The 21,793-nt window shown below is 48.3% G+C and overlaps 1 protein-coding gene across 1 annotated transcript in view; it reads left to right on the top strand.

Annotated features, from left to right (window-relative positions):
* PPP2R5D (protein phosphatase 2 regulatory subunit B'delta) overlaps positions 1-21,793 on the top strand; it is a 33,679-nt gene that overhangs the window by 420 nt on the left and 11,466 nt on the right. Inside the window, exons 2-11 of the mRNA XM_054397347.1 lie at positions 35-139; positions 7,586-7,820; positions 10,179-10,378; positions 11,346-11,456; positions 14,159-14,251; positions 15,026-15,156; positions 15,497-15,556; positions 17,002-17,110; positions 17,958-18,011; positions 21,061-21,231. Of these exons, the coding sequence (XP_054253322.1) occupies positions 35-139; positions 7,586-7,820; positions 10,179-10,378; positions 11,346-11,456; positions 14,159-14,251; positions 15,026-15,156; positions 15,497-15,556; positions 17,002-17,110; positions 17,958-18,011; positions 21,061-21,231 (1,269 nt within the window). The remainder of the gene's footprint in view (positions 1-34; positions 140-7,585; positions 7,821-10,178; positions 10,379-11,345; positions 11,457-14,158; positions 14,252-15,025; positions 15,157-15,496; positions 15,557-17,001; positions 17,111-17,957; positions 18,012-21,060; positions 21,232-21,793) is intronic.

The following is a 21,793-nucleotide window of genomic DNA, read 5'->3' as shown; positions in this document are numbered from 1 at the left end:
GACATTTTATCTGGACACGTTTTGCCCTTTTCAGGAGTCTCTGAAGTCTACCAAAAGCACGACAAAGCCTGGCGGCAGCAGCACCACCAGCAGCAGCAGCAGTAGCGGGAAGGATGGTGGGGTGGAGAATTCAGAAGAGGTAAGGCTTTCACCTTGGATACAGCAGTGTGCATGGGCAACTCATCTTTGAGGAGCAATTAGCATCTTTAGCTATTTCATGCTGCTCTGCCAAATAATGTCTGTCACAGCATCTTAAGGAATAGGAGAGGATGATAGCTAAGACTAAAGTTAAAGATGAAGTTACTTCCCCTTGAAAGTTGGACTCAAAGGGAACAATGACTATGGAAGAGACAGAATAAGTCTCATACCCTGCATCCCTGCAAGAGCAGTTTTGGCACAAAGCTGCTGGTGAGTGCTGCTCACAGAGGTGGGCAGAGCATGGCTGGAGAGAGAGAAAAGCCACCATTATCAGTGAGGAAGCCTGACAGATGGGGACAGTTTCCTTGCTCCTTCCAGAGCAAAGTGCAATCAACTCTCTTGTCACCTTGTGTAAGTGTGGGAAAGTAGTGAGAAGCAATAAAAAGGGAACGTCTGAGGTGTTTTCTAGAGGAGTGAGACTAGGAAGTAATGAACAACTGAAAAGAGCAGAGGTGAACTGCCAGAGGTCAGACGTTTTTCCTTTGGTGGAACAGCCTTGTTGCTGATCACATTACTCGCAAGAAGGCACAATCTGTATTCCCAGCCATGCTCAGTCTCTTTCACTCTCACTTGTGATGTTACCAAGCTGGATGTGTTAGAATGGCCTCAGCATTATATGATTACCTCTGCTTAGAATCAGCAAAAATTCAGGTAAACTGGAACTTTTCTGGTAGATCTGAGTTTGTCCAGCGGTCAGTGTGGGTGTGGATTTTGAGACTTGGTTCAGAAAATTACATGTGCCCAAGGAATTGTGTGTTTGTATGTGTTTTAACACTGCAAATTGACTGTGCCAAACAAGCTGTGCCACTTGTGTGTCCCTAAATGCCTGTGTGGTTGAGTCTTCTCTGGAACATGTTGCATTTGTAATTTGAAGGATTGAGGTGAGGTTCTAAGAGCCTAGGAAGAAACCTGGTTCAGTGGGATAGTCATAGTCAAAATAAGGTTATTTTTAAGTCTTCTTCAAAGCGTATTACAGAGCCTCAGAAAATACCCCTACTACTAGTCACTCAGTTTCAGGGTCCAGTCTGTACCCCTCCCTAACGTGCTATGTGGCCAGCAAGGACTCAGAACCTGAATTTATATGCTTTGTAGAAGTTTTCTAGATCTTCTCTTTATGTCTCATCCTGGTCTTGGCTTCCACCTGTTTTATTTTGTGCATACAGCTGAAAACAGCCTGCTGGGAGAGCTGTCTCCTAACTCCAAGGACATGATAGAACTCCTGCTTTGGCATCATGGGTTCAGGCTTACCTTTTGGTAACTTGGTATTCTTGGTCTGCTGAGTTCACAGCTCTGGGAAGAGGAAGGAAAGCCTGGGTCTTTCATGCTTCAACCTTTCAGTGCTTCAGCTTTCCTAGGTTGAAGTTTGGACTTGATGATCCTAAAGGTCTCTTCCAATCAAAACCATTCCTAATTCTATGGTAATGTGCAGGTGATGGATCGCCATCAAAGCAGAGCACTCTGGTGGTCCCCATCAAGATCAATGGTGGGCTGTGGCACTGCAATAAGAAAGGAAGAACAGTGCAGGCTACAAGCTTCCTTCTGTGACCTGAAGTGGCACATAATGTCTGGTTGTGCCTGAGTGCAGAAGAAACTTAGAAGTGATTTGTCTAACTTTCCCTCCCACAAAACATTCCCAGCCACTTCCTCATATTCCAAACAAAATCCAGCCCTTCTTTAAGATGGAAGGCTCAGTCTCCTTTGATCATAGGAACAGAGAGCAGAGCAGAAAGAAGACACCTCTGCAGTCTGCACTGCCACAGATCTCTTTTCCTGTTGAGTTTGTAGTGAAGTTTCTTCTCTCTTGGTGCTTTCTTGTCTCCAAACTGCTCTGCTGCAGAATGGAAGAGAGCTCTTTGCTTGGTCAGAAGAAATGTATGCTGGTTTGAATGCGATTTTCCTGCTCTTCAGGAAGAACAGAAAGGTATTTTGACTTTCACATTGGGGGACCATAAGAAATCAGGTAACGTGTGCTGGGAGTGAGACTGCTTCCTTGTGTCAGAAGCAGGAGATGGTTTGATTTGTGAAACACCAGGAGTGATGTTGCTTGGTGGGATTGATGAGCTGATCCTAACCTAGATGCCTCTAATAGCTGTTGTGAGAGTTTTGTGCCCTGTAAATTCTTCCATAAAGTTATGGTTGGTTTGTTGCCTTTTCTAGGCTTTGTGTGCACCAAAGAATTTTCCTTCTTTCTGTCAGATTGCAGCAGGAGAGCAGCCTTTGGGCATTCCTCTTCCAGTATGCACTTCCCTCTCTCACACGATGCTCCAAGGAGCAGGGGGAAAACTCAGCTCTAATTTATCCTGATACCAGAAAGTTGCGACTTGTTTTGTGGGTAGGTTGTCTGGCTGGTGGAATGAGTAAAGCTCTTTGAAGAGCAGCTCTGGTTTGACAGATCTGAGCTAGTGCAGCAGACGAGGACCTCCTATGGGGATCTTTGTGGAGGGAGATGAAGAGGGTAGGAGTCAGTCCAGAAACCCTTAAGCATAATGCTTTGTTCTCTGCAGCAAAGGAGCTTTTGCTGGAGCTGATCTGGAAGGAAAGATAGGTCCAAAAGCAGACATCCCCACAAGGGAAGGCAAGAGTTCCCTTGCAAGTACAGGGGTAGTGCAGTCCTCTTTTAGATGCCTGTCATAGGGTGAAGTTGTCTGAGGTGAAGAACCAGCAGAGGTTGACCAGCCCTTGGCTTTGTGGGGGGCCACTTTGCTCAGGGAAAGACAGGAGCAGTGGGTTAAAACCGGAGAGTAAGGAGAGGGAAATAAAAGGTTTGTTTTGTTCATCCTCTCCAGAACATGATGAAGATATGAATGAAGGGAATTTTCATGTGTCTATTTAAGGAGAAAAAAAAGAGATAATGCCAGTATGATTTCATGTGTGTGATTCAGCATCGAATGAGAGGATGAGAAAGAGTTACTCCTTCTGGCCAGAAAGACTGGGAGAGGCAGCTGGGTGGGGAAGAGAGTTAATGACCTGGAAGTGGGAGCAGGGATTAACAGCAGTAAAAAAAGGAGAGAGGAGTTGCTCTGCAGCCTCAAGGGCAGCTTGGTGCCTCACGGATGAGGCTTGCAGCTCTGGGAAAGGGTGCTCCTTTCCTCTGAGCTGCTGCATGACGTGTTTCGCACATATCTCCATGGGGTTTGTTACTGCAGCACCTGGGCTTCATTGTTCAGAGACAGGCAGAGGGCTCGTGGTACTTGTGAGGCAGAGAGCTTTATTTTAATGGGGAAAGCTGTGTAACAGCAGACAAAGAGAGCAGGTACTGACTTGAGGGATGGGAGAGGAAGAGTCATCTGAGGAGGAGGAGCTGAGAGCAGATCTGGGCTGAGAAGCTTAGTAAGCAGGAGGTGCTCAAGGGACCAGCGAAGCAGACGGGTTTCCGAGCGGCGATGCATCCAGCCGCCGCGGTAGGAGTGCCTGCAGAGGTGAGGTCATGCCTGGGTAGGAATGCAGAGGAGAAGCTGTCACAGCTCAGGGTGGATGGGGAAAAGTCTCTGTCCCTGGGAGCCTGAGGTGAAGAGAGATGACACAGAGCAAGCCCAGGGCCTGGGGCTCATCGACTTGTGCAGGCAGGTTCCTAGCAGGATAAAGATGGAAAGCAGTGGGAACTCCTGTGAAGCCAGGGAACCTGTGCTTGGGGCGGGTTGAATGCGGTTGCAATTGGGGCTGGCCCAGCCTGTTGGCACAAGTGGCTTCACCACCGTGGCAGGAAAGTGGGTCTGCCACAGCTTTGTGCTGTTCTCCAGTCGTTTCAGCACAGGCAGCATAACCCTGCCTGTCAGGAGGGGGCTGAGCTTTATCAGGTAGATGTGTGCCTGCAGCCATGGAGTGGCCAGCTGGTGTTGATGTCAGGAAAACCGTCTGTGAGGTTGATACTTGTGCATTAACAAAAGAACCTTTAAGTTTTAGCATTCTGCTGCATTTTCAGGAATGGGAAGCTTAAGAAAGTGTTAGGAAACTTAAAACAAGCCTGTTGTGATTCATGTCTCCAGGACTGGAGGTTTTGAAGGCCGATGGACAGCAGGCCTGCCACTGGAAGCACCTCCTGAAAGCAAGTATTGAGGATGATCTCAGAAAATCCATACAGAGGCAGTCCGTCCTCAAACCCTCTGAGCACTGCTGTGTAAGAGAGTGTCTGACCTCCCCCACCATCGAATTTCCTCTAGCAAATTGGGTTGTGTGATTTTTGCATGTGTATTCCTGTTTCTTAAATAACCAGCAGCTAAACCTGAGGCTGCGTTTTGTCACAGCTGTTGACTGTAGAAGCTGATGGCAAGGACTTTTCCAGACCCCTTGATGCCACATGCCAGGCAGTGCGGCTGCAGCCTGTTAGTGTGTGATACACCACACTCAGAACATTTGTCTGTGATGTTTCCTGAGTAGGTGGGGATGTCCTATCAGATAGGGGATCCATGTGTCCTACTTCTTTAAGTGTTACCTGTGAGGCCACTGATGCATCATTTTTGTCTATCCCATCTTTTCTTTGTGGTGGCTCAGCATTCAGATTTTGTCCTTCTTCCCTGTGGAAGGAGAGTGATGCAGACTAGAGGACTAACCTTCCCAAAAGCACCTGGGCAAAAGTCTGGGTGGCTCGTGCTGCCCTGATACTCAAATATTCAAGGTGAGGAATGAATTTGTCACTCTTGGAAGGTTGCCAGAATGGATTCAGCCTGACTTAGCTAAGGGGAGACCACTGTTGAGGATAAGTTGCCTCCAGTTTGTAATCTGGGCCTGCTTTGTCTGGCAGTCACAGCTGTTTTCATCACAAGCTCATCATGCTTCCTCCTCTCATTGCAGGGCAATGCTGTTCCATGAAAGGAAACAGATAACATCTAAAATGAAGAAACTTAAAATCTTCTTGTCTCCCCCAGCCTTAGCTTGGAGTTGTGCTTGAAACAGAACCACTTAAGATTTCCTTCAAGCAGAGCCGGATCAGAACCAAAATGTTTTCAGTTTTATGTAATGGCTTGACAAAACAATTGGTGTTTTGTTTTAGACACTGTTTTTCACAGGGAGTCTTTGCACTTGCTCTGTAGATCTCAATCTGTAGAGCAGAATATCCATGTAGGCAGCTTTCCCTGTTTGTACCTTGCTGCCTCCCCACATGCTGTGGGTGCAATAACTCTTGCAGACTGGTGCTGTGCTGCACCTCTTTGGAAACCATCAGGACTCAGTAAATAGGCTGTGCAGGGTAAATTGCAGCTCAGCTGCTCCTCACAGGAGGAACCTGGCCATATCTCACTTGGGGGAATTGCTGATGCTTTTCCTCAAAATCATGCTGGTCGGTATGGTGAGAAGGTTTGCTTTTGTACCACCATGCTGTTTGTGACAGCTGGGAGTTTATGGGGGGAAAGGAGAAGGTGACATCCAAGGATTTCACCCACCTCTGCTTTTGACCCACGGTGCAATCCCTGTTGTGTTCTAAACAGGCTCACCCTGCAGCTCCTTTGCTTTGTGTACCAGCAGGAAAGAGGTGGCAGTGCTGAGGAAGGGAACGTTGCTGGCCTCACAAAGCAGAGCCAGAGTAGGCTGAGTGCTGTCTCCAGCTAAGCCCTCTCCTACAGGCTTGCTGGCAGGATGTTGCCCTCTTCCATAGTAAATTTTCCATGAGTTAAGTCTGTGTGGTCTTAAAGGGTCAGTTGTTGAGCCATTGTGGCTCAAGGGGGACTTGAATCAGCAGAGGGTTTCACCAAGATCAGAATAAAGATGAGCAAACACTGGCTTGAGTTTCTGGTCACCTGCTGAAAATAAGAAAGTAGCTCTGTAAGTGCTGTTTGACAAGCATGAAGTGAAGAGAATGTCTGGTGGAGGAAAGGGGGGGGGGTGTTAAGAAGAGTGTGGCCAGCAAGTTGAGGGAGGTTCTCCCCCACCTCTACCCTGCCCTGGTGACACCACATTTGTGTTCAGTTCTGGGCTCCCCAGTTCAAGAGGGACAGGGATGTATTAGAGAGTCCAACAGAGGGCTATGAAGATGATGAAGGGACTGAAACATCTGCTGAGGAAAGACTGAGAGACCTGGAGCAGTTTAGTCTGGAAAAGAGAAGGCTGAGAGGGGGTCTGATCAGTGTTTACAGATACCTAAAGAAGGTGCGACTCTTTTTTCAGTGGTGTCTTGTGATAGGACAAGGGGCAATGGATACAAACTGGAACACAGGAAGTTCTACCTCAAGATGAGGAAAAACTTCTTTACTGTGAGGGTGATGGAGCACTGGACCAGGCTGCCCAGAGAGGTTTTGGAGTCTCCTTCTCTGGAAACTTTGAAGACCTGTCTGGATGCATTTCTGTGTGGCCTGCTCTAGGTGGTCCTGCTTTGGCAGGGGGGTTGGACTCAATCTCTGGAGATACCTTCCAACCCCTATCATTCTATGATTCTGTGAAAGTGCAGGCAAAGAGTTTGTGTGGCTGAAAGGAGTGATGTGGAAAAATCAGGTCTGTAGGAGACAGCCAGAGTGCAATGAGGCAGAGACAAGGCAGGAGTGGAGGGAGCAGCCAGGATGGGTTGGGAAAACCAGCAACCTGAGACATAAATTTGGGTATGGCCTGTGTGGTTCCTAGACTAGCAGCTATGGATGCAGCAATGGTTTTAAGCGGTCTTCACTATTGTGTTTCCAGGACTGTCACACCTGCTCTGTACTACAGCACTGCCTTACTTTTTCCCAGGTGGTTCTTCACACAAGGACAAGGAAGTAACTTGTGTGTTTGCTGTGTGTTGCACAGACTGCTGTAATTGGAGACATTTCTCTTTGGACCCTGAAAAGTTCTTACTTCTGCTTTTTTGTGTCAATAGGCTCCTGTAACTTGTTGCAAGACATGGCTTTGCTTTCCATATCTTGAGCAGCCAAGAGGCTCTCCTGTCTTTGTGGTAGCTGAGGTGGGGGTTGGTCTCTTCTCCCCAGTATCAGGTGATTGAATGAGAGGAAATGGCCTGAAATTGTGCCAGGGGAGGTTTAGGTTGGATATGAGGAAAAATTTCTTTACAGAAAGAGTGGTCAGGCATTGGAACAGGCTGCCCAGGGAGGAGGTGGAGTCACTGTCCCTTGAGGTGTTCAAGAAACAGAGGGATGTGACACTTTGGGACATGGTTTAATGGCCACGGTGGTCTTAGCTTGATGATTGGATTCAATCATCTTAGAGGTCTTCTCCAACCAAAACAATTCTATGAATTCTGTAGCTCACAGGAGTAAAACTGATGTTGACTTTGAAGGGGTGCTGCAGATGCAGCCAACAGGTCGAGAGCCAACAGGTCGAGAGCCCTGCAACACGAATTGCAAGCGCAACAGTGAAAAGTGTTCCTGCTTCCTTCAGTCCAAGAAGCTGCTTGAAGGTATCTAATTGTTTGTGAGACTTGTAGATAAAACCTTGTGAATTGTTTTGCTTTCTTCTCTCTCCTCAGGCCCAGCAGCAGCAGCAGCAGCAGCAGCCACAGCCACAGCAACAGCAGCAGCAGCAACAGCAACAGCAGCCAACTTCAAATAAGCGGCCCAGTAACAGCGCTCCCCCCCCAACCCAGCTGAACAAGATCAAGTACTCAGGGGGACCCCAGATTGTGAAGAAGGAGCGGAGGCACAGCTCTTCCCGCTTCAATCTCAGCAAAAACCGGGAACTGCAAAAGCTCCCAGCCCTTAAAGGTAAAGAGGCTGTGGGCTGAGAGGGACCTGCATGACCAGCTGCACCTTGTCCAAAGCAGAGGGTGGTGATGGAAGGGCTCTTCCCAAAGGGAGCCTGCTAGTGTCCTGCTAACCTCCTGTCTACAGTATGGCAGGGTTGGCTCTTGGAGAGCTGCTTGGCTTGGCAGCAGGTTGAGACAGGACTCTGGGCAACCTGATCTAGTTGAGGATGCCCCGGCTTGCTGCAGAGGGGGTTTGAATAGATGAACTTTGGAGGTCCCTTGCAACCCAAACCATTCTATGATTCTATGAAGTGATAGATAGCCCAAAAGAGAAGGAAGATACTCAGTGGCAGCTTTGGTACTTCCCTTCCCATTTGAGCTGATTTAAACTTTCATGCTTATACATGTGTGTATATATATATATATGTGTTTTATATACATACTTATTTCATGCTTATACATGTGTGTGTATGTATATATGTATTTTATGTATATACTTATTTTATGCTTACATGTTTGTGTGTTTGTGTGTGTATATATATATATGTATGTATTTTATATATATATTTATTTTATGCCTATATATGTGTGTATATATATATGGGTGTATGTGTATATATATATATAGAGAGAGAGAGAGAGTGGTTCCAAACTGGGAGAAGGACTGACACCCCACTAGGCTACACTGCCATCCAGTGTGACCTGGACAGGCTGGAGAGCTGGGCAGGGAGAGACCCAATGAAATTCAAAAAGGTCAAATGTAGAGTCCTGTGTCTGGGGAAGAACAGCCCTGTGTACCAGTACAGGTTGGGGGCTGATCTGTTGGAGAGCAACTCTAGGGAAAGGGATCTGGGAGTGCTGGTGGGCAACAGGATGACCAAGAGCTAACAGTGTGCTCTTGTAGCCGAGAAGGTCAGTGGCATCCTGGGGTGCATCAAGAAGAGCATGGCAGCAGGCTGAGGGAGATTCTTCTCCTCTTCTACTCTGCTTTTATGAGGCCACATCTGGAATACTGCATCCAGTACTGGGCTCCCCAGTTCAAGAAGGACAGGGAGCTGCCGCTGCAGAAGGTACAGAAAAGGGCTACAAAGATGTAGAGGGCATTGGAACATCTCTCTTATGAGGAAAGACTGAGAGAATTTGGTCTTTTTAGTCTGGAAAAGAGAAGACTTGAGGGGAGGATCTCATCAATGCTTAGAAACACTGAAAGGGTGAGTGTCAGGAGGATGGGACCAGGCTTTCTCCTGTGGTGCCCAGGGACAGGACAAGGGGTAACAGGCACAAACTTGAACAGAGGAAGTTCCATCTAAACATGAGGAGAAATGTCTTTAATTTGAGGGTGACAGAGCACTGGAACAGGCTGCCCAGAGAGAGGTAGTGAAGTCTCCATCTCCGGGGACCTTCAAAACCTGCTTGGATATGTTCCTGTGTGACCTTCTTTAGGTGAACCTGCCTTGGCAGGGTGTTTGGACTTGATGATCTCCACAGGTCCCTTCCAACCCCTACCATTCTGTGATTCTGTGATAATACTTAGGATTCTCACATTCTTCAGCAGGTTGTGAGGAAGCTGGTGAAATGCAGAGACTTTAGTGCAGACTGCTTTTGGTTCCTACAGCCAATTGTTCCTGGGAGAGGGCCAAGCTGCCTCTTCCTCCTCCTTGTGTTTCCATCACGTATTATGCAAGTGCTTTGAACCTGTCCTCATTAGGGACATATACACCACTATAAATGGTGGGATTAAACATGATCTGAGTGTGGACAAGGAGAAAGTGTTTTCACTTGTCACTCAGCTGACACAGCTCACCAAAACAGGTCATTGTTTTAGGAAGGATGACTGCCTTGCAACTTCACCTGCTGTTCTGCAAGAAAGAGCTAAGTTTGACCTTAGCACTGGGTAGTTTCCAGTGGCAATGTATCAAAGAGAGAATGATGCTAACACAGGACCTCTGCCACCTGGGCCTCTCTTCTGGGTTAGCCTCTCTAGTATCAGGTGATAGAACAAGAGGAAATGGCCTGAAATTGTGCCAGGGGAGGGTTGGGTTGGATATGAGGAAAAATTTCTTCACTGAAAGAGTGGTCAGGCATTGGAACAGGCTGCCCAGGGAGCTGGTGGAGGCACCGTCCCTTCAGGTGTTCACTTTAGGACATGGTTTAATGACCATGGTGTGTTAGGTTGACAGTTGGACTCAATGATCTTAGAGGTCTTTCCCAACCAAAACAATTCTATGATTCCATTCCTGTTCTCCTGCCAGCTCAAGGGGGACTGTAATGGGGGAAGGGGAATGCAGGACTGGGAGCAAACCATGCTGATACCTGGGCAAATCAGGAGGATGCTCTACCTATCTCCAAGGACAGACATCCCTGCTTTCTCTGACAGATGCTCCTCCACATGAACGAGAGGAACTTTTCATCCAGAAGCTGCGGCAATGCTGTGTGCTTTTTGATTTCATCTCTGACCCCCTCAGTGACCTGAAGTTCAAGGAGGTGAAACGAGCAGGTCTCAACGAGATGGTGGAATACATCACACACAACCGTGATGTTGTCACTGAGGCCATCTATCCTGAAGCTGTTATCATGGTAAGGCATGGGGTCACTCCACGCTTGTGTTCCAAAGAAATAGGGACTGTTCAGAAGCATGGTGGGGAGCAGGGGATAGGGATTTGTCAAAGAGGAGTGTGAGACCAGTCCTACCCCTCCTTATTATTTGCCCGCCCCCTGAAAGAGAAGAAGGGTGGGCTGTGACAGTGCCTGGTGTATGGAGAGGTGGGAGAGCTTGTATCTGGCACAGGCTGCACTGGTGGAGTTCCTCTGCAGACTGCAACCCTGCAGCTTCTAGGGAGGGATCTATTTGTGGGCACAGCTATGGCAAATCCCAATGTGGTGCTCTGAAGTGAAGGATTTGCTGCAGGGAGGAACATCATAAGGTGCAGGAATGTCAGTCATACAGCTTTTCACTCGCTTAAGGTTGGGCTCAATGATCGTAGTGGTCCCTTTGTCCAAAACAATTCTGCTCTGGTGAGACCTCACCTGGAGTATTGCATCCAGATCTGGAGCCCGCAATACAGAAAGGATATGGACCTGATGGAGAAGGTCCAGAGGAGGGCTGTGAAAATGATCAGGGGGTTGGAACACCTCTGCTATGAAGACAGGCTGAGGGAGCTGGGGTTGTTCAGCCTGGAGAAGAGGAGGCTCTGGGGAGACCTAATAGCAACCTTTCAGTACCTGAAGGGGGCTACAAGAAGGATGGAGAGAGACTGTTTACAAAGGCCTGTAGGGAAAGGATGAGGAGCAATGGCTTCGAACTAGAGAAGAGTAGATTTAGATTGGATGTTAGGAACAAGTTCTTTACCATGAGGGTAGTGGAGCACTGGAACAGGTTGCCCAGGGAGGTAGTTGAGGCCCCATCCCTGGACATACTCAGAGTGAGGCTCAGAAGGGCTCTGGGCAGCCTGATCTAGTTGAGGATGCTGCTGCTTACTGCAGAGGGGGTTGGACTGGATGACCATTGGAGGTCCTTTCCTGCCCAGACCATTCTATGATTCAGTTTTCAGTAAACCTCTTCCGGACGCTCCCACCCTCATCCAACCCCACAGGCGCGGAGTTTGACCCTGAGGAAGATGAACCTACGCTAGAGGCTGCCTGGCCACACCTTCAGGTGAGCAGGAGAGAGGGGGATGTCGATCTGGTAGCTTTTACACCCAGGAAGTAAGAGTCTGTGTTGTGCTGGAGCTTGGCAGCCCTGCTGCTGGCTGCTCCCCAAGCCTACCAGGGGCTGCTGATGTGGAGACAAGGGTTGTTGGTGTGGGGACAGGGACACCAGGCTTGCCATCCAGGTGTCTTGTAGGCACTGCAGGCAGCAGAGGTGTCCTGGAAGCTGTCTGATGGCTGTGTGCAGCTTTCACCTGCAGATGGCTGTAGTCCCACATGGCCCTGAGGTAGGCTGGGAGTGAACACTTCCCCGAGAGTGAGGGAGTTGTGTCATAACTGTCTTTGTCAGATGAAATTGCCATCAGTGTTCATGTCCCTCCTGAAAGCTTAAGAGCCCTTATCATTTGGGCTTTAGCAGCATTGGAGGCAGCAGCCCTGTCTGCTTCAGCACTCCTCTTCATGCCCAGCTCCCTGGCTGGCACATGGAGGCAACAAGGCTGGTGAAGGGCCTGGAGCACATGACCTACAAGGAGCATCTGAGGGAGCTGGGCTTGTTCAGTCTGGAGAAGAGGAGGCTGAGGGGAGACCTCATTGCTCTCTGCAGATACCTGAAGGGAGGTTAGAGTGAGGAGGGGGCAGCCTCTTCTCCTGGGTGTCAAGTGATAGGACCAGAGGAGATGGTTTCAAGCTACACCAGGGGAGGTTTAGGCTGAATGTGAGGAAATACTTCTTCACTGAAAGGGTTCTCAGACATTGGAATGGTCTGCCCAGGGCAGTAGTGGAGTCACCATCCCTGGAGGTGTTTAAGCAGTGTGTGGACCTGGCTCTTAGTGTTAAATCAAGGATTGGACTGAATGATCTTTGAGGTCTCTTCCAATTGGATGTATTCTGGGATTCTGGGATTCTATGGAGGAAGAGGACCTCTTGGTGCCAAAGCAAAGCCTATGCTGGCACCTGCTGACATGTCTCCTGCATGCTGGATGTAATTCAGTTGCATTAACTGGGGCGAAAGGCTTTAGTGTAAAAGATAAGAGAGAGAGGGGGGAGAAAGCCAAGGATCTTTTCATTATGCTATGTGTCCTGGGAAATGGACTTTAAGACAAACTAGTTGAAAAAGGTTATGAAAACAACAGTGAGCATGTTTTAGCAGAGGTCAGCAGTGGAAGTCAGAAAGGAGGCTTATAGAGGTCTACCCAAGCAGTTGTGCAGGGTAAAGCAGACAAAGGCAGAGCAAGAGCCAGGCATTGCAGAATGAAGCAGAAACTACAGAGAGGAGATACTCTGCAGATCTGCAGCAGTGGTTAATCACTTCTTGCTGCAGTTGACAGAGATCTAAGTGTCATTAGAAGTGGTGTGGCATCAGCACCATTATGTAGCATCAGAGTGCTGTGTATGCTTTGAAGCTTTTGTTTCTCAGAGTTAGGTCAGCAGCAGCCAGCATGGGTTTGTGGCAAGTGTCTGCTGAGCTTTCTGGTCATCATCATGTTTTTTTTTCTGTGCTCTTAGCCTTGACAGCTGGGCCCTATCTGTGAATGTGTGACACCATAGCTCCTTTATCTCCAGCATTTGGGATGACATGCTCTTGTTGGGGCTTGTGGCCCCTCAGAAGCACTAGACAGAGTCAGCCTTAGCATGAACTCACCCTTACAGTAGGACAGCAGGATCAGAAGTTGCTTTTTAAGCACTGACAGCCCTCTTCAGACGAGCTGCTCTTTGTTGTCCAAGTGGGACAAGTCCAAGTCAGTCTCCAGCAGGCAGAGGACACAATGTGTTTTGCAGGGATCTGTTCCATTTCTCTGCTTTTCTGGTCTTCCTTGCTGTGTCTCAAGGGCTTCCAATGATGCCTGAGCCTTTGCCATCTCCTCTAAAGGTTTCTATTTTCTGTTGAGACGTGGGCTGGAGATGGGAGAAGAGTTTCCCAAGCCTAGTGTCTCCATCTGAGTAGGTGGCTGTTGTGTTTGATGGGGCCTGAGGTGATGTCTTTTGCAGACCTACGCAGTTAGGTATCACCTTCTCGCTGCCCGTCAGAGCAAGGGCAACTGGGTGGGGAAACAGGTTCCTGTGTTTTCTGTGCCCCCAGTCAGGCTTCCCAGCCTTTCTCTGAATCCTTGAGGAGAATGAAGACATTTAAAATCTGAAGTAAACACTGGTGAGAGCCTGTGTCCAGTTCTGGGCCCCTCAGTTTAAGAAAGATGTTGAGTTGCTTGAACATGTTCAAAGAAGAGCAACAAAGCTGGTGAGGGGTCAGGAGCACAGCCCTGTGAGGAGAGGCTGAGGGAGCTGGGGGTGTTTACCCTGGAGAAGAAAAGGCTCAGGGGAGACCTTATTGCTCTCTACAACTACCTGAAGGGAGGTTGTAGCCAGGAGGGGGTTGGTCTCTTCTCCCAGACAACCAGTGGCAGAAGGAGAGGACACAGTCTCAAGCTGTGCAAGGGGAGGTTTAGGTTGGATGTTAGGAAGAAATTCTTCACAGAAAGAGAGATTGGCCATTGGAATGGGCTGCCCAGGATGGTGGTGGAGTCACCATCCCTGGAGGTGTTTAAAATAAGACTGGATGAGGCCCTCAGTGCCATGGTTTAGTTGATGGGATGGTGTTGGGTGATAGGTTGGACTTGATGATCATCAAGGTGTTTTCCAACCTGGTTAATTCTGTGAAACGTCTGTGAAATATCTGAAGATTTGTAGCCATCTCTCTTTCTCCCTTCATAGCTGGTGTATGAGTTCTTCCTCCGCTTCCTGGAATCACCTGACTTTCAACCAAATGTAGCCAAGAAATACATTGACCAGAAGTTTGTACTATCTGTAAGTAACCATTGCACCTGCCACCGTGCACCACCTTTATGAGGGACATGCAGCAGGTTTTGGAGAGAGACTGTTTACAAAGGCCTGTAGTGATAGGACAAGGGGAAGTGCGTTCAGACTAGAGAAGAGGAGATGTAAATTGGATGTTAGGAACAAGTTCTGCACCATGAGAGTGGTTGAGCAGTGGAACAGGTTGCCCAGGATGTGGTTGAAGCCCCATCGCTGGAGATACTCAAGGTGAGGCTCAACAAGGCTCTGGGCAGCCTGAGCTAGTTGAGGATGTCCCTGCTTACTGCACAGAGGGGTCCCTTCCAACCCAACCATTCTTAGATTTTGGTCAAGGTGTTATGCAAACAGTCCAGTCAGCAGGTGTTTGAACCATCACATGTGGGCTTTCTTTTGTCCTTTGTCTGATTTTGAATGAGCAGCCAGAACTGTCCATGCAGGGCAAGAGCATGTGCAAGCTGTAGTCCCTGCAGCTCATCACTCATTGTACAGCTGGAGAGGGGCAATGGGGCCTTGCAGAGGAGGTCCAAGGACACACAGCTTGTAGAGCATGCAGGCCACCACTGTGCTGCTGAAGATAAAGTGCTGATGGTTCTAGCTTGTGACTAGGAGGCTGTGTGTTTCAGGAAAGCAACTACTGTGCTCAGGGTGCTGAAGGCATCACTGCACTTGAAAGAGCCACTCTTGCCAAGCAGGAGCAGTGCCCAGCATTGTTGGTAGCTTTGTGCAGACAGTCAGCATGGAGACACTGATTTTCTTTCCCCACAGCTGCTGGATCTCTTTGACAGTGAAGACCCCCGAGAACGTGACTTCCTAAAGACTATTCTGCACAGGATCTATGGGAAGTTCCTGGGCCTGCGAGCATATGTGAGGAGGCAGATCAACAACATCTTTTACAGGTGAGATGTTTCTTAGTGCCACTGGCCTGATGAGTGAGTGGGACAATCCAGTGAGGTAAATTTGGGGCACTAGGCTGCACCTTGCTAAGCGACTCAGTTATATCACACTGCTTTGGTAGGGACAGCATTCACTTGTGCTTAAGAGCAGTGAGGATGTGATGGTGGTGTCTAGAGTGCACATAGCAAATGTTGGGACCTGTAAGCTTTAGCTCACCTGGGAGCCACAAATTTATTTGATTCTATCTTATATCTTGCCCTTTTGTCCCCCCTCTCCTTAATTTTGCTTACCAAACTGTGTCTAGCATTTGGCAATGACCTCTCATTCTTTTCTTCTCTTTAGGTTCATCTATGAAACAGAGCACCACAATGGGATTGCAGAGCTGCTGGAGATCCTGGGAAGGTAAAGCCACTTTTACAGTTCCCAGATGACCCATAGTGAGACCTCCCAGCCCAGCACAGTTCATGAGCTAGCAGTGCCTTCCTTCAGCAGTTCTTGCAGGAGCCACATCTTCCAGAAGATCTCAGTTTAACAAAGCACATGGTGAAAGTGCTCTCCAACCTGCTGATAAATGCAGTGGGTAGCCTTCTACTTCTCAGACCTCGCCTCTCACTGAGGGGACACCTTATCAGTCTCTTCAACTACCCAAAAGGAGGTTGGAGTGGAGTAGGTATTGGTCTTTTTTCCCTGTAACAAGTGACAGCATAAGAGGAAACAGTCTCCAGTTGCTTTAGGGAGCTTTAGGTTAGGTCTTAGGAGAAACTTCCTCACTGAAAGGGTTCTCAAAGACTGGAACAGGCTTCCCAGGGAGGGGACTGAATCCCCATCCCTAGAGGTGTTTCAAAGAGACAGAGATGTGTTGCTGAGCAACATGGTTTAGCACCAGCCGTGGTAGAATTAGATAATGGTTGGACTTGATGATCTTAATGGTCTTTTCCAACCAAAACAATTCTATGGTTCTGTGATTTGTCTCCTTAATTTTGAGTTTGAGTCCAGTCACACCTTCTGTCTTGTCTCAGCAGGACTGAGAGAGTTCTTCACAGCCCTGAGATACCTTAGCAGTGGGTAGCCTTCTTCATGCCTTCAACTGCTCTTTTGTTTCCAGCCCTCTCTTGTGCTGCCATCCTCCTGTTCTATAAAGTACAGGCCTTGATGACTTGGCCCTGTCGTGCCTGCTAAGGGAACACTGAGCAGGGTATGCAGGTTGGGCCCTAAGGACCACACTTCTGGTGGATGCTTTCTCAAGTGATTCATGAGAGCTAGGGCAAGCCACTGATTCTTTTAAGGTGAGAGGTACTGTTGGTGTCCAGTTTTGAGGCCCCCTAACACAAAGAGGGCATCAAACTGTTGGGGAGCATCCAGAGGAGGCCATAAAGATGGTCAGAGGGCTGGAGCACATTCCCTTTGGGGACAGGCTGAGACAGTTGGGGCTGTTCAGCCTGGAGAAGAGAAGGCTCTTGGGGAGGCCTTACAGCAGCCTTCCAGTACCTGAGGGGTGCTATAAGAAAACTGGAGAGGGACTTTACACAAGGGCTTATAGTGCAAGGATGAGGGGAAATAGTTTTAAGATGGTAGAGGGGAGATTTAGACTGGATATTAGGAATTCTTTCCAGTGAGGGTGGGGAGACACTAGAACAGGTTGCCCAGGGAGGCTGTGGATGCCCCCTCCCTGGAGATGTTCAAGGCCAGGCTAGACAGGGCCTTGAGCAACCTGGGCTAGTGGAAGGTGTCCCTGCCTGCATCAGGGGAGTTGGAAGTAGATGGTTCTTAGGGTTCCTTCCAACCCAAATTATTCTACATTCTATGATTTCTTCTGGGTAAAGATGTTAACTCTTGTTTCTTCTCAGCATAATCAATGGCTTTGCTTTGCCTCTGAAGGAAGAGCACAAGATGTTCCTCATCAGAGTCTTGTTACCACTGCACAAAGTGAAGTCTCTCAGTGTCTACCACCCACAGGTGAGAAGTACTTCAAGTTCCTGGGGCAGGATGTGGTTCTTGCAAAGGCCTTTGTTCAGGCTTGCTTATAGCCATGCACCAGGATGCATCATCCTGTCAGACAAAGTTCTGGCTGTGAGATGTTCTGAGCTCTGCACTGGTCCCTTACTGCTGTGGCTTGTCCCACCCTTATGGTGCTGATGCCATGTGTATACCTGTGCTTTTTTCAGCTGGCTGACAGGAGGGTATCTTACTGTTTCCTGCTGATTTAATGCTGTGGCCTGCTTTGCCTTGCTGGAAATTTGTGAGATATTGGGGCCCTGCTGAAACCAGAGGTAGAATTCCAAGCTGCAGCCATCAGCCTGTGCGTGTCGTGTGTCAGCTCTTAGTCACCGCTGAGATAGGCAGAGAAATCAGTGTGCTGGGATGGTACAGAGATTAATTTCTTGCAATTTAGAATACATAATAGAAGAGTAGGGAAGATCAGGACTCAGGCTGAGAAGTGAAAATGCATGAGTACTGAGCAATTATGTCTATTCTCTTTGCATTGTGTTTGTGGGGCCAGGCTTTGTGATAGTCAGGTTTGTTCCTTCCCACGTGTGCAAGCAGCTGTGCTTGCATTTGGATGTATTCTCTGGGGACTGCTTGAGGTGGCTCAGGTTTTATCACCTGTGCTGCACAAATGTCTTGAGCTCAAGCCCTGCCTGCTTGGTCTTAAAGCCTTTGCTTGCTGTCAGAAGAACTGGATTCGGTTGGAGCTGCAAATAACTGCCCATCACATGCCCTGACACTTCCAGCCTTGGGTGGTGGTGACACTTTCCAGGTACACTGGAGGAGGCTCTAACCTTGCCATGTTCTTTCCCTGCAGCTGGCGTACTGTGTTGTACAGTTCTTGGAGAAGGACAGCAGCTTGACAGAGCCAGTGAGTAACAACCTTGCTTTAACTTCTGTGTGTCTCTCGAGGCTCAAAAAGCTTCACAGCTTCCCCTAGAGTGCAGAAAGGGTGAAAAAAAAAGGCTAGAGAAGCTGGGACTCAACTGAATTGTTTGCTGGATTTGCCTGGTACCCTGTGGTCAGAAGGGGCTGTGTTCCTCATGTGTAAACCTTTAGCATTTTCTCCTGAAAGCTCCAGCAAGGTGCTTCAGATCTTCAAGGAGCAGAAGGAACACTACAGTAAGCTGTCTTTTCAGGGCAGAGCTTTCTGCAGGTGCTGCAGGCACAAAACACATGGTCAGCTGCTATCTGATGGAACCAGCATGAGCTTGGGAGGGCCCTGAAATAGTAAGAGGTCGCTCCTGACTCCTGGGGTTGGCTGAAGAACTGCAGGGGTGAGATTAGGAACCTAAAACACAAAGGTCTGCTTAGGCAAGCATCAAGTTCCCCTTCTCCAGTTTGCTGCCTCCGTAGTGTTAAGTCACATTGTAGACACATTTGCCTCCAGGATGTAATGCTGGGAAACAGCAGGTTCTAAAATGTGTGAGCAGTGTAGATGGGGACCTCACATATTCCAGTTACTGGCTGAGCAGACTTGCAGTGTTAACCAGGCCATGTGCTGGCTTGGCAGAGGGTGCAAGCAGGAGACAAGTGGTTCTCCACCCACTGCAGGCCAGGAAATGTCTTCTACAGAGCTGAGCTTCGCAGCCTCAAAAACAGCAGATGGCCAAAGAACCGTCTGCTTGTGTTACTGTAGCAGGGAGCACCAGAAAGTGTGAGTGTTTTAATGAGTGAGGCTAGCTGAGATCATTCTGTTCCCTGGATGAAATGTGTGCATTCCTGGTGAGCCTGACACTGCTGGGTGGAAGGTGGTCAGCTGTTGTCAGCTCTCTGGCTCCTCAGCTCGAACAGCAGCAGTGCTGAAGCAGACCTCCCAGCTTTTCCTTCAAATGTGGGTCTTCCATTTCCTGTGTTCCCAAAAGTCTGCTCTGAAGCAAACTGTGTAAAGTAGCTTCCTGATCGTGCTGAGTACTTCCTGTGGCCGACATCCAGCCCAACAGGCTCCTAACAAAGCATTTAGTGTAGGAGCAAGGGAGAAGAGAGAAAAAGAAACCTGTCAATATTTCCAGGATTCATTTTGCAGCTTATTCAAATAGTAAAGCTCCATAGCTCATCACTGCCTCCTGGGTAATGGGTTAGTGGCCCCTAGGTTAGAGACCCAGGTCTGGTTTTGGTGCTTGTGAAAAGCAGTGAGTTGATCTAATTTCATTACCTTTCAGAGACTGTTTTGTGTTGGGCCTCAACCAGACACACCATGGCTGTATTATAGAATCATAGAATTGTTATGGTTGAAAGGGACCTCAAGGACCATCTAGTTCCAACCCCCCTGCCATGGGCAGGGACACCTCACACTAGAGCAGGCTGGCCAGAGCCTCATCCAGCCTGGCCTTAAAAACCTCCAGGGATGAGGCTTCAACCACCTCCCTGGGCAACCTGTTCCAGTGTCTCACCACCCTCACAGTGAAGAATTTCTTCCTAACATCCAATCTGAATCTACCCATGTCTATTTTTGTTCCATTCCTCCTAGTCCTATCATTACCTGATACCCTAAAAAGTCCCTCACCAGCTACAGGTCGTGTCCTGTTGAAGCATCCTTCTTGTGAAAGTTTTGAATCATCAGCTCCTGAGGTGACTGGGGTTATTGAAGTCTTAAAGAATTACAGGGCTTGTGCATCAGCAGTGCACTAGGAGATGTTGCCACCAGTGCTGGAAGGAGGCCTGATTACTAACAAGGTCCACATTGGCTTAGAGTGGGCCTCCCAGAGTCTTGCTCAGCAAGGCTTGACATGGTAGCTCTTGTGTTAACAGCAGTCTGAGTGACTACCAGGTGAGCAAGGCCTCAGATGTGCTTACTAATAGCAAAGAGAGACTCAACACACCTTGCACCACCTTAGTTGTAAGACAAATGACATCTGAGGTCATTGAAGCTAGCTGGAATGGCAGACCTGAGTAAAGACAAACACTGAGAATACCAAACTGTTGGCTTCTCAGGCCTAGATTTGGTGGAAACATAATGCTGAGATGTTTCTAATCTTGCTGTTCCATTGCCTGCTACTGTCCCTGCACTGCTTTGAGCTTCCTGTCAGGTACTGGCTTCAGGATCAGCTTGCTAAAGTACACAGAGTTTGAAAAAGCAACTCCTAACTCAGGTTGGGTGTGCCTCTATTGTCCACAGAGTCAGCATTTCTGTCAATGCTGTACCAACAGCTTCAAGAGAGGGAAGGCCTGCAGGATCTTGGATCCTGCCTTTGATCATGTCTAGAAGCAGATGGAAGTGAAGGAAGCAATACTATAAATAAATAATATCAGGTGGGATACTGCCCTTCCCCTAGTATATTCTTCTAGTGCTTTGTAAGCAAAGAGCTTACTCAGCCAGAAGTTGCATCTGCATTGCCATATTTAATTATCACCTCCATAAACTTATCTCTCCCATCTGAAGTCCATTTGAACTTTTAAAGAGTCTCCACCAAGTCTTGCCAGAATGAGCTCAGTCATCCAGTTACTTCTATGTGAAGTTGTACTTCCTTTTCCTTGTCCCACATTATTTACTGAGTGCTTCCCAGTTGTCAGGCTCTGTGGTGTACTGAATAATGATTCCCCAGTGACCTTCTCCATAGCATTTCCAATTTTATTAGTTGATCTTCCATGGTTGCTCTCCACCATCTGCCATGCAGTGTGCTGCCCACGCTGGTTGGAGTCTTCCATGTTAAGCTGTGTTTGGAGTGAAAAACACAAAAGTGGTGTTCTAAGCTTTGTGCTTGCACAGAATCATAGCAGCCTGGGCTGCTGTCTTATATGAAACCTGGCAGAGTTTGGCCTTTTCTCTTTTTTCTTCCCTGGTAACCCACTCTGACTTTCTGAGAGCCTCTTCTGTTACTTCCTCCCATCTGCTGTTATGACCAGATCCTTAAAAATGTATTTCCCAGCTGGTGTTACCTTCCAGCCTCTAACGCTGTCTCTGTGCCCTCCCCACTCAGGTGATTGTGGGCTTGCTGAAGTTCTGGCCGAAAACTCACAGTCCCAAGGAGGTGATGTTCTTAAACGAGCTGGAAGAGATCCTGGACGTGATTGAGCCATCTGAGTTTGTGAAAGTTATGGAGCCCTTGTTCAGGCAGTTGGCCAAGTGTGTCTCCAGCCCACACTTCCAGGTGGGTTGCAGCTCAGGGATGGGATATGGCACTGGCTTGAGACCCGCTTGGCACGTGAGGGCTGGTCTTTGTGAATCAGTGGCACGTGGAGGTGGGATATGTGGTGGGAGGCAGTGAGAATCCTCATCACAACCACAGAGCCAGCTCATCCAAAAAGAAGGTAAAGTGAATTGATGGAGCCCCTCCTGCTGCGCTGTGCTGTTTAGCACTATGTAATTGGAAGCAGGCTGGAGGGTGGAGCAGAGGTGCTCTGTCACCTCCAGTGTCACTCTGTTGCAGTAAAACTAAGCTGGCTGCAGTATTGGAAGGAGGCCATCCAAAGAGACCGTGTGCAGAGAAGGTATTTTGTGTGATTCTGATGTAGGTGGTAAAAAGTTAGGTGTACTGAAAAACCCACTGGAGTCTGCTTCTTCTGTGTTCCCTCTGAAGGTAAGCTGGGTGTAGGACAGGCTAAAAGAATCTCTGATTGGTAGTCTTCAGGTTTAAAATGTCCCAAGGTGTTAGGATCTGCTAGTAGGTCCTAGCAAGTGTTTTTGGCTCACTGGTTTAGCTTGCTGGTGAA

The sequence above is a fragment of the Indicator indicator genome, chromosome 2 (assembly GCF_027791375.1).
Source record: "Indicator indicator isolate 239-I01 chromosome 2, UM_Iind_1.1, whole genome shotgun sequence".
Classification (NCBI taxonomy): domain Eukaryota; kingdom Metazoa; phylum Chordata; class Aves; order Piciformes; family Indicatoridae; genus Indicator; species Indicator indicator.
This window is presented reverse-complemented; position numbering and strand designations above follow the sequence as displayed.